The sequence below is a fragment of the Drosophila suzukii genome, chromosome 2R (assembly GCF_043229965.1).
Source record: "Drosophila suzukii chromosome 2R, CBGP_Dsuzu_IsoJpt1.0, whole genome shotgun sequence".
NCBI classification, from domain to species: Eukaryota; Metazoa; Arthropoda; class Insecta; order Diptera; family Drosophilidae; genus Drosophila; species Drosophila suzukii.
The window spans coordinates 5,334,564-5,352,168 of NC_092081.1; the positions used below are offsets into that span (position 1 = coordinate 5,334,564).

General features: G+C 38.8%; 2 protein-coding genes across 2 annotated transcripts in view; one reads left to right on the forward strand and one right to left on the reverse strand.

Annotated features, from left to right (window-relative positions):
* Positions 1-17,605, reverse strand: part of 5-HT1A (5-hydroxytryptamine (serotonin) receptor 1A) — a 65,271-nt gene that overhangs the window by 16,146 nt on the left and 31,520 nt on the right. Inside the window, exons 5-7 of the mRNA XM_017085684.4 lie at positions 15,082-15,191; positions 934-1,123; positions 718-855 (exon numbers count right to left, since the gene is read on the reverse strand). Of these exons, the coding sequence (XP_016941173.4) occupies positions 718-855; positions 934-1,123; positions 15,082-15,191 (438 nt within the window). The remainder of the gene's footprint in view (positions 1-717; positions 856-933; positions 1,124-15,081; positions 15,192-17,605) is intronic.
* Positions 15,390-17,459, forward strand: Ir56a (Ionotropic receptor 56a). Its single transcript, XM_017084791.4, has 2 exons — positions 15,390-16,043; positions 16,317-17,459. Exons 1-2 carry the CDS (start codon positions 15,390-15,392, stop codon positions 17,457-17,459), a joined length of 1,797 nt encoding a protein of 598 aa, XP_016940280.3.

Below are 17,605 nucleotides of genomic sequence, written 5' to 3' on the forward strand. Positions count from 1 at the left end.
CTGGCTATACCAATATCCTTGGCAATGCATATTTCATCACTCGGGATGATACTGCCTAATTACAGCCCCCATTCCCTTTGGGTTTGGTGGCCTGTGCTATGCATATTTAAATTGGACAGTATAATTTCGTAAGGTCTGCCTCAAGTCATGTGCATAGAAATTTCAGAATGTTGCCTGCGGTTTGGCCTTTGACTGACCCTTGCGGTTCGGTCGAAATTGTGGCCTAAATGGGCGCGGTTCGCTTCGATCGGGGGCGTAATTGCAATGGCCAGGCTGCGGCTTTGACTTGAGAAGCGAATTTCGAAGGCATTACAGGGTGCTAAATTGAATTTTGTAGGACGTTAACTCCGAATAATAAAAATATTCATAGTGAATATGAAGCATTGAAAGTTGGTAAATATAAATGACAATATATATATTATTTTTTACCTTGACTAAAATATTTTAAGTTGGCTTTTATAAGTATTTCATTTTGTTATTAAATATCACATATTATTTTTAAGATTTTAACGTAACGTACAAAACGAAACGAAATTACTATTCAATTATTTATTTTACTTGAAGTTTGAAGTATATTTGACTTTCCTTGGATAGAACAACTACCTAATGAATACAGCTGTCCACCAAGGTAAAGTGTCTATATATGCACGCTATTAAGTTCGGTCAATTAAGGCTGTCAATCGATTGGGTTTAGTGAATATAAAGTCTGCACTTTACCTGATTATTATTGACCGCCGCTTCGACGGGTCGCGGTCGTCGGCGATGAATGCGTTTGCGGGCCGTTTGATAGATTTTCCAGTACAGCGCCAGGATAACCAGCAGTGGCACGTAAAATGTGCAACAGGTGGCAAATACCTGCAAAGGACAAGGACGTGAGGGTGTGAGTACAGGAATCGCCTGAATAAACAAGGGCTTTTGCTTTTGCCTTCCCACCTGATAGGAAACATCCTGCGATACCATGCACTTCTGCTGCTCGATGCGTTGTAGATAGTCGGGATCCTTCCAACCGAACTGGGGCGCCAGGGAGACAATCACCGCGGCCGTCCAGACGCAGAAGATCATCATGAAAACCCTATTGCTGGTCCTTGAGTGGATATAGTCAATATTGGTCACCGCCCAGTAGCTGAAAGAAAAATAAAACAAAGAACCATATTAAAACTAATTGTAAGGATTATTTAAAGATCCTACTGCAGTTTATCAAAAATTGTTACCACCCAAACATACATCCACAAATATCAAAATAAAATGTTGCAGAAATCTAGGCGCTGCCAAACATCGAGATACAGAAACACACAGATACAGGCCCACTTACACTATTGTACAGACCCATATGGCAGGGCGACAAAGTAAAGAAACGTGTTCGATATTCAGTTTCCTTCTCACAGTTTTCCGCAGCGCTTTGCGAGAACCTTTTTTGTTGGTTTTTCTATTTGCCGACCGGGGCCAAAACATGTTTTATGTATGTCTGCGTGCGGGTATCGGTGTGTGTGTGAGGCATTTTTTAAATTTCCATTTTTCCTAGCTGGGAAAAATAAGGTTAGTCTACTCATCGATGCTGTGGCTACGGAACTTTCTAAACGGAATGGTTAAGAGTATCTTTAGGAACTCACGCTTAATGATAACAAAAATTCAGCTCACATTCTCTGGTGTTTGGCTTTACTCATGGCCCAGTTATCCCAGCTTTGCTAAATAAAATTGAGTTAGTATTGGCTATTATTGCTTATGCTTGCTTGTTTGAGAGGAGGGCATTTCCCATTCGATTGAATCCACCTAGGAATTTCTACAAGCTAGTTTCCCATTTGGTTTGGGTCGAACAACATTCCTAAACGAGTTTTAAAATGATACGTGGTCTGTATCGCACTCGAACACATAAGAAACGGCTCTATAAGCAGAACATTTTCGAGAGCTATGTGTATAATGTGGTCTTCCGGCTGATGATGTTGCCATTAAATTGCTAATAGCCACGAAAGTGAAGATTATTTATTTACACAGATAGAAACGTGGAACTTTTTAAAAGAAATTTAATTTCGTTGAAAAAAAGATAATTAAACATATATGTATTGCTTTGTTTTAGTTCTATAAAAAAGTATGAGTTCGGGAGCAAGCTTAAACTCCTTGCTTAATTTGAAGAGTTAAAATGGGACTAAATAAATAAATATTTCTAAGAAGCAACATAATTTTTAAAACTTATGGAAGCTATAGGACATTTTAAATATATATTTTTTAAGGGTATGACGATAATCTGTTGTCTCAAAAATATGGTTCAAACTTGTTATACTTGTTTAATCCCTGTACAAAAAGGTACTTTAAAAATGTTAAATTAAACTGATTATTTTGCGTAGAAAGATGTTTCTTCTCATCTGCGTTGCGGCTTGTGGGAATTAACGCCAGGAAACCACAAAATTTCAAAATTTCTCACATGCCAACAGGAGAAGGCTCGAGTTTCCTTCATTTTCTGATGCCGCGTTCTGACCGCAGAGCTTTAAGTGGCAGCCAAAAACAACATCCACGTCGACCGGAGCACGGCAAACACATGTTTATGTATTAATTAAATGCAATTTGCATAAACAAATATTATTTTGCCTTGGCGAGAAGGCAGAGAAAGTCCCTCCGCTCGTGTGTGCGCTCGTGTAAGTTGGAATCAACAATTAAACGAGTTGACTAAGCACTCGAAATGAGCCATAGATGGGATCTATATATGTGGCAAGGGTAAACCGATGTGAAGTGCCCTCTCGGCCATAGAGCATAATTTAATTTGTCTACAATTGAGCACTCAAATGACAGCTTTATAAATATTTGTAAATGGCGCTGCGTGAAAGCAATTAAGTGCCACTTAGTTGCGGGAATTCAGTAAACTAAATCCGCATTAAATTTTTTGTATATTGAAGTGTTGAAACGGAATCACCCTTTGCTTCCGACTCCTCGCGCATCACGCATACGCCATGTGTGCTGCGCAAATAATAAATAATAATGAATGATGAGGACTGCTGATGGCCGATGACTTATGTCTGGGCGGAATCTGACTTTCTAGGGGACCAGCCAATATATTCCGGCTAGTCCTCTGTCTAGGACAACTCCGGCAACCAACAGCCGGTCCACATCGGCCTCCTTCCCCAATTCATTAGCATAATATAATCGACTTCAAGTTGGCAATTTTGATTGACTGCTTAAAATTAATGGAATTTTGTGATTTCGCTGTCAGTGCTGCGCGTGATTGTATAGGTAGTATGTTTTTATTTCCTTTTTTTTGTATCCATGAAAAGGGCTTTTTGAAAAGAATCGCCTGCTGTGCATACGCAATGAAAAATCCATGCAAATTAATAGCGAAACCTAATAAAGTGTCTGTCATGCTTTTGTCAAAGAATTGCCGGGCCGCATTTCATATAACTTATACGAGCAGTGGATAATAATTTGTTATAGAATGAAATATGAACGCCAGCTCCGTCCGACGTTAAAATTCAATTGAATCGAAGTCAATCAATTTGTACGAGTATCTGACGACTTTCGTCGCCAAGTTGAGTTTGAGTGATGAATTACAACAATTTATTTGTGAGCCAAACAATTTAAATGCGATTTTCCATTATGCTTGTCTATGCCTAAGTGTGTGTTTTTTTATTTGGCCCGGAGTGTGTGATAAATGTGCGGCACTCGAGTGTAACACTTTTTAATGCATTTAAAAATTGCGCGCCTAGCACACAAGAAAGTCATTACTCTTATGGCTACCCAAAGCGAGAAAAATGAAAAGAGAATTTGTTAGGGAAGGGCCTTTTGGGTGGAGAAAGTGGGCATTATTTTGTATTTTTACTTAACTTTGCCCAATTTATTTAATGATGATGGCGAATATAAATGTATAAAATGTATATTAATACTCTGTTATTAATACATTAATCTAGTATTATTTTCCATGTGTTATTATAATCAATAAAAAGCAGTTGATTACAAAAGTGGATATAATGAGTGATTTAAGGGTGGAGAAAATTATTTTTTTTTTTGTATTTTAACTTAACCTTGCCCAATTTATTTAATGATGGCAGAGCAAATATAAATGTATATTAATATTCTGTTATTAATACATTGAGTTAATAATCTTTTCAATTTGATATTAACATCAAAAAAAGTTGAATACAAAAGAGGATTTATAGATATTTTTTTGAATAAATATAAATATTTGTTTCTATCATCATCGTTCCATTAAAGTCCCAGTAGAGCGCTATGACATTTATTTTGCCAACAGGCCGCAAACTCATTAATACAAATCCATTTAGAACAAAAGGCAGTGAACACGGCTCGCTTTTAAAGCTATCCATAATTAATTGAAATTTTATATATTGTCAAGTGGCGACAGTCAATATTTATCTACGCATCGGATCGCTTGATGGGGTTTTTTGCAATTCCCATTTCAATGCATATTTGATGCCTGTCGCCTGCTGTTTGCGTTTTATGCTTTATGGCTTTATTTTCCACCATATAGAAGAATGGGTTTTTTCCCAGCCTTTTATGGCCGATATCTCCCCTCAGCTAATCGATTGCATTACATTCGAAATCAGCTCAGTGTAGAGCAGGAAATAAAAAACAAAGGCATAAACAAAAAGTTGATTTTATTCACCTGCGGCTGCCCCTTTTTGGTCGTCGATTTTCCGTGTTGTGAACAACGGAAAATGGTTGGGTTGATGGGTGTACGTGTGCTGGTAATAGTTTTGTTTTGTTATAAGCCCTGCGGCATCTGTGGCATGATTAAATTTTTGCGAAACTCCTTGTTCCCTTTTCCATTCAACAATGGCTGGAGTACAACAATAGATAGAGATCCCATTTTCACCTCCGAATATTGTGTTCCTCTCCAGGCAGATGTATTGTAATTAAAGTCTTAGGACCAGCATAAACCATTAGCAGAACACCAGGCTAGCGGGTTTACAAAAATTTTCAGCCATATAGTAAAAGGTGAGTGAACTCTCGGCATACCAGTCTTTTTGTTTTATTTTGTATTATTGCTAAAAATAATAATAGTGCTTTCAATAAATTGTTTAATAAGCAAATCTATCAAGAGGGTTAGATAAATCACTAGTGCTTATTTATAAAGACGTCTAAAGGTTTAAAATAAGTCAGAGTAATTTATTCCGAAAGGCAACGTTTTTTTTCACTGCATACTTTTAGACACCTTTATCCATGATTTCACAATCACTGCAATAATAATTATCAAATTACGTTATTTAAACGAACTGTAATTTTAAATTTACTCATGAATAAATCCTTACCCTTATTAGTGTTATCAGTTGCTTCATGCGGAAACTGCGATTTAATGTACAATTGTGTTCTTTTTTTATGACGTCAAACAACATTAGTTTTTTATTCGCAAAAAAATGTAAGTCCAATGATGCTGAACCGGAGTGAGATTAAAAAAAGTAATTTATTTACTATAACCACTGGAGGTGTCAAATGTCTTCGCTTCGCAGATTCTACCATCCCCAATAAGCCTAATTCTCCCATTTTTCATTTTCCTTGTTTCTTTGTTTTTTATAAGGATTATTGCCTCTGGGCCTCGATTTGTTGGACTATTTCTCGTGTCGCCGGATTTCAATGTGTCTGTTATGCTGACAAGCGGCTGGCCCACAGCGAAATTCAATTTAAAACGTGCTTACGTGGCCAAGTTCCAAGGAAAACGGACAGGCGGCATTACCGCATTCTGCTCCTCGAGAGCTCAGTTCGGTCAACACAATTTAATATTGCAGGCCAAAGGACTTGATGCTGCGCCTCCAGGATGAAATATTGAAATCTATAACTTTATACACTTTTATATCTCTTTCCGTTTCCTGGTTTCTCTCGGCTCGGGTAATTTCCCATATAGTACGCGGAGAACAACGGCAAGTTTTGGTTTATTCTTTTAATAAACGCAACAGGAATTATCCATAAAACATTGTGCTGGGCCACGCTAAAAGTTTTCTAGTTGCCGCACAGCTGGTGCAGGATGCGTCTTTTCTTGATTACAGGACCCTTTCTTCGGCCCAGAAGTGAACAATTGCGGATGAAAAAGTGTATCTAAGCAAATTCTATCATAACAGATTATGTAATAATGAAAATATATCTATGTTATCCTTTAAGATTAAAAAAAATATTAATTACCTTGATATTACGATTTTTTTGAAAAAAATGCTTAAACTGTATATTATTCTCGAGCGGCCATCGTTTACAGTTAAACTGTTTAAATAAAAATTAAGAAAATAAATATTCCATGGTATTATTTAAGGGTACTTAATTAGTTTAATTAATACGAATTTGAAAGTTCACTTGCTGGCTTAAATAAATAAAAATGATTGCTCGGATCAACCTGAACTGTTTTAACTTTGCTAGGGGTCTGTCCATATATTAGGTAATCATAGTTTTTCCAATTTATGACCCCCATGAAAAAATGAATTGTTTCACAGGCGTAATCATTTGGTTGATTATGTAATATACGGACAGCCCCTTTTATTTTCTTAATATTAAAACAAAAATATTTTTAAAATTTGTTACCATTCTTTTAGAACAAAATGCTAAATTGTTGCTATTTTCCTGGCCTCAGGTGTTCGGTGTGTGGGAGTTGCGTGCGTAACCTATGCGTGCCCCAAAGGGAGGCCAGCAATTGTAATTTACGACTCGAACACACACACGCAGACAAAAGGCGGTGGGCACATGAAAAACTTATGTAAATTACAAGCAGAAAACAAAGGACAGGCAAAGTCTGCTGGCTGCCTCCCGAAAAAGAAATCCTGCCGCCTTCTTGCCGCGAATCCCTGGGCTCCCAGCGCTTGTGGCGTGCATCCAAGTGTGCTGATTACTGTCTGGCTGCCCTGCTGCGCTTCCTGCGAGTCCTTATGCGTGTCTGCATCCCTGTGTTCGGGCTGTTTTTCTATCTGTGTGTGTCTATTTGCGTATTTGCATTTGCATTGAATTGGATGCATACCCCCGTCTCAGACCTCATTATGAATGCCCAAGATTTCATTCCACCGCTTCTTAAGAAATTTCTCTTAAAACAAATACTTTTTAGGTACAATTTTTGCATTGATAGATAGATTTGGCTCTGTGAAAAGAAAAAAGAAGAGAAAAAAGAAATAGGCTTCGCAGAGGGAAATATCCAAGAGCATTGTTCTTGAATTGAGAACATTCGTTCTTAAAGACCGTGTGTGTACATTTTGGTATCAATGTTCTCAATATTAGATCGAAATGGTGATAAGAGAAAAGTTAAATTGAGTTTTTTTAACAATTTTTTCATAAGTATACACTACTGACTTTACTAATAGTTAATTTGTTGAGATATACTATGCAAATACCGCCAACTCAACTTTATTCGAGCAAAATAAAAGCATTATCAATTTCAAAATGTTATTCTATTTTTAAGAACATTTTCAACTCAGATGAGAACGTTAGAATTTTCTCTGGGTACCAAAATTTGTCTGGGAAAAACAACGTTATTAAATTAAATATGGGAAGTTGTTTTTTTGGACACACTTTTTGTCGATTCATAACAAAAATAGGAAATGAAATATGTCCCCAAACCACATATTTTTGGGCCTCTTTATGTTTTCTTATTTTGCTAGAGTATTATATTATATTTTTTGTTTAAGTCTGCGTGATTATTGTTAAAATACTTTTAGTTATTCTTAGTTTATTTTATTATTTTCAGCAGCTTGTATATCTGAAACTTATACTGCTAGAAATGTATTTTTACACAATATTTCTGTAAAATCTTGTCAAAAGCATGTTATTGGAAACTATTTGACCATTTTAAATTACTGAACTACTCGTTACCTAAAATGAATAATATATTTAAAGTAGTTTAATTCCCAAACTGCTCCAACAGTAGCCTGAATATTTTATTATACATATCGGAATTTGTTATTCCTGGTCAATTATGTTCAATTAACTCAATTACAGGTTTTTACATTTTCCAACGATTTGCATAATTGTGTGGGCCATTAGGCCACGGGACTCAGGCTGAAGACTTCGCGGAGCGGCCACTTAATTATATTTAATAAGCCTAATCGTCGACGTCACTCGGACGTCGCCTGAATCCGGTTTGCATAATTATGCAGCAATTTGCATGTTGCATGCTGAATGTTGGTGGTGCAACAAAGAAGCAATGGCCTCCGAGGTCGGGAGAAATGTAATCCCTAATTAGAAAACGATTTCCCAGGGCTCAGAGCAAAGACGAAAGTCTTGACAAAGTGGATTTCCATGTTTCCTTCGGGGATCAGCGGGTGGGATCCAATGGAATTTCGTGTTCAAGGGGCAACAATGAATTAACCAGTTGGCTGACTGGCTGGCTTCTTGGCCCGGTTCTCTTGGCCATTTGCCTTCGAGTTTCGCCTTGGCTGCGCTACGGTTCCGGCTTAGTCCTGCGGTTTCGGCAAAGTTTTACCCATGAATCCGGGCAAGTTTTGTGCGGGAGGAGATCCAAAAAACCGACCATTAATCACATGGCCAGCACGGCAAACTGGGCTAAACTCAAAAATAAATACAAGCGCTAACGCACACACTTACTTATGGCTTAATAAAAACCACAAACTTTTCAATGCAACCGGCCAAAGGAAGATGAAAAAGCTTTATGTTAGTTTTCTAATGCATTTTGTCCTCGGTTGGCCTTTTAATTTAACTGGGAAATTTTAATTTATCTTCGGTCCCGCCTTGGAACTTCTCCTGCCTTTCCCTTTACTGTTCCTTTATTTGATTTGATTTATTTGAAATTCAATTTACTCTTCGCACTGATTAATCATCCCGAAGCAGCCATTATTTTGATTTATGCGCCGAAACAAACAAAAACGGAGGAGCGAACAACTTGGCCAAATTGAAATTACGCACTTTTGGGGTTAGCCGCACAGTGACAGTTATAGAATTGTAATTCATCTTGGCTGCGGTCGGTCGGATTCTGCTTCTGTCTCTATATAACCCTCTCCATTTTGGTTTCGTGGTTTGCCAGTCTAAATGGAAATATTCATAAAATTGCTCCGCACACACTCTGCGGTCTCCTGCAGTTTGTTTTCTAATTGCTTTGACATTTCATTTGAAAAGTTCTCTAGAACGGATGCAGAATCAATTAAATTGAGGAAATAGTAACCATGAATTTCGAATTCTCTTCGTCCTTTATTGGCAAATAATCTGTTGATGCAGCCCCGAAAAGCATGAAATCAAGTCACTCATTCGGTTTCACTGGCTAAACTGGAACAGTAATTAAGGCCTTCTCGAACGCACATACCCACACTGGTCACTTATGGCCATGTGCTTGCTGGAAATATTGATTTAGGCATTTTGTGATGTTGCCACTCAAATGCATAAATCATTAGAATTATGTCAAGCCCTTCTAATCGAGATTGAATAAGCCCCGTAATTTACACACTGACTGACTGCCGCACACACATGCAGTAGCGCACTCACGTGAAACAGCACTTAAAGCCATTTCAGTTTGTTTGTTTTATGAACTTGACTCTGTTTGTAAGTTCATCAGACACAAAGAACGGGAGAGAGGAGGACAGAGGGGAAGTCCCAGCTTAAATGTCACAAACACCTCATTCCGAATGTCCTTGTAACTATTACTTTCTTGAAACACATATACTACATGGACTACACTGGCAGAAATAATAAAAATTTGACACTAACGTACTGCGGTATGATAAGATTCCATTAAAAAGTATCTGTTTTATGAATAAGGTTTAAGTATATATCTTTAAGAGGAAGGATTGTGCTTACTTAAATTACTAGAAACATTTAAAGTATTTAAGTATTTTACTGATTTATACTTTTAAGTCTTTATATCCTTACATTTATAATATTAGTCTTAATATCCTTATATTTAAAATATGAGTCTTTATATCCTTAAAATTATAGGCGAATATATCAAACACCCCCTATTTCCCTGAGTGTTTGGGATTATTTAAGTGTGGAAGGCATTATTTGTCTTTATATCTTTGTATTTATAATCCAATATCTTAAAGCCCATTTTTTTATATATTTATTTTCTTTTAAGTGTGAAAGGCCTTATTAGTCGTTTTATCCCTGTATTTATAATAGAATGTATCAAAAACCTCGTTTTTCCCTGAGTGCTTAGGTTTATTTAAGTGTGGAGGGCATTAGAAGATAACGTAAATGTCTTAGTAACATATCTGGTTTTATTGCTCGGTTGCTTGGCTGTTTGTCTTGTTATTGCCCTGTCTGTTTGTTACTTTGTCTCATTAAACATTTGAAAAGAGACTCACACGTTACACACATTAAATGTGCAAAGCAAATGAAGCGTAGTCAGTAAACGTACGCTGGTAACCTCTTTCACCCAGCTCTCTGTGTGATCCAGGAAAACTAATTATACTGTTAAATGCGTTTGTTTAACTGCCAATTTAATTAAGGTTATGCTTTTGTTCTGGCCAATCCCTAATCTGCCAGCTGAGCTTGTCCGACGACCGACCGCTACCATTCTCCCAAAAATTGGTCCAACATTTGTGCAATTACAAAGTTGCCCCTTCCCCCGGACTTCACACCGCACATGAAAGTTGTGGCCATGCGGTTGCAAGGGTTAAGGGATGGGGGTCAGGGGGTTAAGAGGTCAGCGGTGGGCAGCATCCATTGCCTAAAACGCAACGCGACAGCATGAAAATTATGTAAAATAAGTACAATGTGCATTTGCACTTAGCCAAGCGTGCACAGTGGCAGCGAAAAGTTTTCTCATTTGCGCTAAGTGAATCAAAATATTAGCACGAAAAAATATATATGATTACCGGCAGGCATGTTATATGATATTAACTGAAATGGTAAAAGCCGATTATAAAATAGAGTGCATTTAAATAATTATGATAGAACTGAAAATTTGTAAACTGTTAACTTTTGTTAACTAAATTTTAAATTAAAAATTTTAGGTTTTCCTTCTTTCTTAAACATTAAATATTAAAGAAATGTTTTAGCTAAAACAACCTTATAGTTAATCTTTGAAATGACCAGGGAATAAATGAAGAATATGCTTTCATAAAAATATTACTACGAGTTAAGTAACCCTCCATTGATTGAATAAAATGAATTTAAATAAAATCTGTGTAGTGAGTTGTTGGCAGGAAATTCGCTTGCATGAAAATTAAATCTCGTGCCCATTGTTGTATTTTTTGCATTCACTATTTGGCTTTCGACCAAGCCGAACAAAAAAATAATCGTGTGACAAGAGCAATTACAATTACACATGGCACACAGCACATGGGACGCAGTGGTCGCATTCGCAGTTGTAGTTGTAGCTGTAGCTGTTATCCTTATTGTTGTACTGTTGTTGTGGTTAGAGTGGCAACAACAGCAGCAACACCAAAAATAACTACCAGCGGAGCAACTTGGGGTCCAGAGCATCGACGATGGGGCAACGAATATGAACATGTAATTACGTTTTAAGTGCTAAATTGTAAAATATTTACGTAAAAACTATGTTAACTTAATTGAAATTTAATTGAATATGTCATAAATGTGTGAACAGCGACAGCAACAGCACGAGCAACATGAGCAGCGATGCGCACGAGCAACATGAGCACGGCAGCAACATGGCCGACAAACTGTTGGTCAATGTGGTTAGCAGTCAGCAATCAGGATAGTCCCATGATCTGGCATTTCGGGGTGCGGCAAAGATGGGGGGGGTTTTTCGGGCTTCGGCGAAAACTTGGCATTTAAATGGTTTCGACCAGCCTGGAACGCAAAGCCGCGAGGCATTTATCATTCGGGGCGGCCGTTGCTTTTGTTGTTGGTCTCGTGTGCTGCCACTAATAATGACGTCAGCAGCATGCAGACCATGAAATTTATGCACATCGAGCTCGAATGTTCGAGTGTGTGTGCCTGAAAGCCTCCTTTATATGTGCATATATTCGGGCGGCCAACAGAGTTCGACAGAATCGGCCGAAACGTTGGGTCAGTGCCATGAAGATTAATGTCCGGGCGCCATTTGTTGGTGCGGGATCCCAGTTTCGGTTCCTTTTATTACACAGAAGAAAAAAATTTATTTCGTAATTGATAAAATATTTCCTAAATAATATTACTCAAAATTCACTAATTTGTACATTTTAATGTTCGGCATGGTCACACTTCTCTGTAAGGGCACGATTATTTTAATTTTGTTTATGTTCATAGCTCTAGCAAACAAATACAAATATTTAATGCATTTTCGTAATCCGTTCAACAAATATATGTTTCTTTTTTTAAAAGATATATTCGCTAAAGTAAATTATTTGTATATAATAAAGTTTTAACTTGTACAGTTTAATCTGTAGCATGGTCACACTGCTCCTTTGTGTCTTAATACGGGCATGTTTCCCTTAATCTCACTTATTTTCATAGCTCTAGCAAACAAATACAAACATTTTCGGTAAAAAATTTTCTGTGTAAGGGCTTTATTGTGCTGGCAAATAGTAAGGGAAAAATTCCCTGGAAATGCTGCTCAGTTTACTCGCTCTTCGTTTTCGTGTTCTTTGTTTTATTTGCCTGTGAACCCCCTCCAATCTCCAGTTTCTGCAAATACTGTTGGCACTTTGTCTTAATTGCTTAAAAATTACTGACATGGAAAATGAACTCGGAAAATGTTAACCATTTCCCCCAATGCCCCAGCATCATCGCATTGTCAACGATTCGGCTCTCCTAACGGCAAATACTTGCAAATATTATTGTAGCCGAATGTCGGCAACTATTTATCATCCAGTTTGGGTGCCCAGGAGTCGGAGACCATTTGACAAACTTAATTTATTAATGCACTGCTCCCATCTCGTTTCGTCCTGCCGTAAATGCCTGCCGCTTGCTTAAAAGCACATTAATTTTCATTTCATTTGGTGATAAAACAAAGACTTTCCATTTTAAATATCTAGTGACAACTAACAAATAAAATGTGCCCCCAAGTCCTCTCCGAGTAATTGTTTCCCCCACTCCGGATGGGACCCAACTTTAGCCCCAAAAGTCTGGACCTGAGCCGGGGGCCTTTTATCTTGACGATGATGTGGCACTCGGGCGAATCATCATCGCTGCTGTCATGCCTCGTCATTTGCATACTTGCCAGCAGAAATGAAAGTGGTCCATTGCCACTTCCCGCTCCACAAATACAGAATACCCAATCATAATGTGAAGTGGGACTTGGGCTTTCTTTTCGGTGTCCAGCTGACAGGCGAGTGGTGTTTGCGAGGTGCCAAAGATAGGACGAGTCTCTTATGGATTGTTAAAGCCGGGGCTTCGGCTGATTGATATGCATGCGAAATCTAAGCATCACTTGGCTTTGTTTATTGACAGGCAATTTGCGGAGCCAGCGCTTCAATTTGCCAATTGACAGCCGCATCACAGGGCATCAGCGGGATTTTTCGGGGATGTTCCCTTCATACCTGACCACCACTGGAACAAACACCACTCAACAGCGCATTATTTGAAAACTCAATTTAATTTGAAAACCCGTTAGAGGTTGAAAACGAATTTCACAAATGCGGTGTGGCCGTATTGAAGCATTTGAGTGCATTAATTAGTCACAAAAACAAATAGGAATACATCTCTTTGCATTTGTACACATAGAGAAATGTATGTAAATACTGATCGCGAAATAAGTACGAAAAATTGTATTAAAAGATGTATTTTATGTTAAATATTTTCATTATATATTAAAATGTTCAATTAATTCTTTAAATTCTGATCTATAGTATAGTATATACATATTCAATAGCACGTATGGTAAGTGTAAACGTTGTAAACTTGGATATAAAACGCAATAGGTCTTATTATTTATTATTTTAATATGCTCTAAACACATTTTGTTGCGTGTAGGCTGTTCAATTTTAATGAGTCGCCCCCCGCATGTTGCGTATACGCCACGTTGCAGCGGTAAAGAAAGCGATTTGCATTATTTATGGCTCGGCTGGTTGGTCGGTGGCTCTAATTGAAACCGCCAAATAATTGGCCCGCATCGACCTGCAGCTAAGCCAATTAATGCGACCATATAATTTCAGCTCATGCGGGAATTGGCCAACGGCAGCTGGAAGCTCTCAGCCCGGAGCCCAGTTCCTAATAAAATGAAATTACCCGGTCAAGTGCAGCCAGCATTTTGGAAATTACAATGTCCATGGGGGATGGGGGCGTGGCCGGGCGAAGGCCTTTGCATTTGAGTGTTCATTAAACACACAACAACAGGCAAAAGTGTCACGGGTAGCAGCCATTCAAACTGCATTACGTATACGCCGTGCGGGCCGATTGGAAAATTGCGCCAATCTTGCTGCTAAGTGGCCATAAAACTGCCAGCCAGGACAGCTATATTTCCACCACACCAGCTTTTTCCCCATTTGCCGTTTCGCTGGAAAACGATTTCCCACTTCCATTGTCATTGGCGGCAAGTGCACGAAAATTAGCTGGCACTGGATGCTTGACAATAAAATTGACATTCGCATCGACATCGAGTTCGAGTTCGCAGTGCCACCCTCCGCTTTTCCCAAGTGAATAATGCAATTCGTTTTTCACTGTTCCTGCCCTGCCCTGCCACGCCCCCTCGTTCGCCCTTTATTGTTTGCCGTTTTGCGTTCTGTTTTTTAATCGATTGATTGAAATGTTTGCTGCAAATTGATTGATGGCATGCAGCCAGCCATTTTCCCATACGAGTCTGTGTATGGTGGCCATATGCCATAGCAGGGAATATGTTTATTTTAAATTGATATAGCCATCGAGTGACAGTTGAGTGCGAGGAACAAGAAAATGCAAAAAACAAACTGCAGAGATACCTCAAGTGTCTTTAAATTTCAATGTGCGAGGTCGAGTATCCATAAATAACCACTCTGTGATTGCAGGGCATTCGTCAGTCGCGTTGCCTCACATAAATGGGTGTATGTTTTAGGTTTACTTTTCTTGCATTACTGGATTTGTAAGGAGATTTGACATGTTAAAAACTTGATTGATTGATTCGCTTAACTCAAACACACGCTGCTACATTTTCTCACCCATACTAGCAAGTACGGATATGTCTATATTTAGGGAGGCAGCCCCAGAGCTTACGGCTTGTCTTACACGCCACTTACAAGCTGACTTGTGGGGCAATTTATCAAGAGTCCGGAACAGGGGGAAATTTAAGTAATTACTTACCGATCCACAGCAATGGCCACCAGATGCAAAATCGAGGCTGTGCAGCAGAGGACATCGCACGAGGTCCAGATATCGCAAAGTTCGGGGCCGAGTATCCAACCTTGGCTGATCTGTGAGCATGAATAGAAAAGGGGGGTCATAAAGCTGGTTAGCCAAATAGACAATAAAAGTTGATGGCTTATTAAATTTGATGCTCCCCAAGCATGAAGTGTAAAATGTAATGGCTTCTAATAACAAAGCAAACAAGGGTTGCAAGGCTTTATAAAGGGTCAACTTTCCAGCGATGGGTTCAAAGTCGAAAAGCAACCATGGAGAGTCGATTCTTTGTACGGAACTTTGTTCTTTTTGGCCTCATAGCCAGCAGTCAACTTCAGATAGTAGTCAAAGAAGTGGAGAACAACTTGGACAACGAAATTAATTCCTTATTTCAAATGATCAAGACATTGAAGGCGTACTTGGGATTTTACTGTGTGATCACTTATACAGGCAAAGTCGATTTGAGTTCCTCGTTCCAACAGCGCCTAATGGAAGCATTTCCATTGCCAATTTATAACGTTGGATCGGATCTGGGACCGGTTAATCACCACTACCTAAGTGCGCAGAACATGGCTGTTGCCCTTTTTACTGGCCTAGATGATCCCACTCTGGCAGCTCTCGATGACCCAGAACTTCGCTTTGGCAGGGTGTTTTTGATCCTTATTTATGCTCCACCGCCGAATGCAAAAAAGACCATCAATGCGGACTTTATTCATGAATTATTCAGCTGGTGCTGGGATCGGTCGCTAGATCGCACAGCTCTCATTGGTCAGGGCAAGTACGAGACAGAATTATGGTCCTTTTATCGTTTGGGAAAACTACGCCCATTTCAAACTGCCAACCCTCAAATGTTTTTGTATACCCTTCGAAGAGATGACTACAGGTTTATACTTCAAGCTGTTAATGATCCTCCAACTATTTTTTGGGTGAGTTCGATTCTTAGCAGGTGAAGATTTTTAAGGCTAAAGATATTTTTGATTTGAAGCATCAGCCAAGAACATCAGTTCGGTTGATATTTTGTATTTAAATATATAACTCATAAAAATGTATTACAATTCGGACATTAAATCGTAGAGCTGCCATAAGAACGATTGGTAAATTTAAGGCAAAAATTTTTACAAAATCATTCCAATAATAATTTAATTTATCCAACTTTCCGTTTTATCTTTGTTGAATACAAATTTACATTTCACTTGCAGTACAACTCGTCGGAACAAGCAGATGTGACCAACGGTGGCAATATTAGTTTGTCCGGCCCCATTGGACTGATGATGGTGAACTTCATGCGCTACCTTAATGTGACCATGGAAATCATTCCGGTTCCAGGACAACAGACATCTCAGTACGAGATCTTTCACCAAGCAGATGATCGCAGAGTCGACGTGGTGGCCAATATGGTGGACGACGACAATCTCGATTTCAGTCCCGTGCTGACGGACTCCAGACTGTGTGTGTTGGTGTCCAACCGGAGGACTATTCCCGTGAGCAGATACATAGACAGAGTGGTAAGCCCCGGCGTCCACCAAATTACGTTCCTTACGAGCTGTGTCATATTCATGATCAAGTACTTGTCCCACGGCCGTCGATCGCTTTCGGACCCGTTCTTCAACACCCTTCGATTTTACCTGGCTTTCCCGCTGGCCGACTTCCACTTGAATCGATTGCCTATAGCGGATAAGTTCATAGAAGTGTTTTCATTTTTTTTTATCAGTCTTATAGTCAGTTCGATTACATCAATGTTGTCCACCGTCTTTACAACGGGCATTTTCGAGCCTGCGATCACAAACGCAGAGACATTGCGAGCCAGTGGTCTAAAGATAATGACAGACGATCCAACAATACCGCCGGCTTTTAACGATGATATTTTACCGAGCTCACTGGCGGACCGGGTGATTCTTGTGGATTTGGCCACCATGTTCCACCACATTATCTCCCTGAACGACAGTTACGCCTACGTGGTGAAAACGCCCAATTGGCATTCATTTCGACTTTATCAGCAGCGCATGAAGTCCGAGACCCTAAGGATTGTTGGTGGAGAACTCTGCTCCAAGAGCCGACCCATGCGAATGCCCATCAATCCCAGATCGCCAATAAGGTTCTTTTTTGTATATTATTACGAAAAGGTTTTAGAGTCAGGTCTCACACAGAAGTGGGTCCAGATGGGTTTTCAAAAGTTCCGAGAAATAAAGAGTTTACAAAAATTGCCCATAGACGATGATATGATTTCAAGACCGCTGACAATTGAATTTTTTAAATCTTTTATACTGCTTTACATATGTGGAACAGCTTTCAGCACATTGGTATTCATTATCGAGCTATTTTTAAACAGATATAAACACTAGAATTTTAAAAACCATGTAACCCCTAAGGTTTGTTGGTTTAGTTATTATGATGTTTGAATACCTATAACTTTTTGTATCTTGTATATCTATCTCTTTATCTATTAAGGGTTCTGTAATGTTCGCTCTTGTAAAAAAGCCTTTAAATA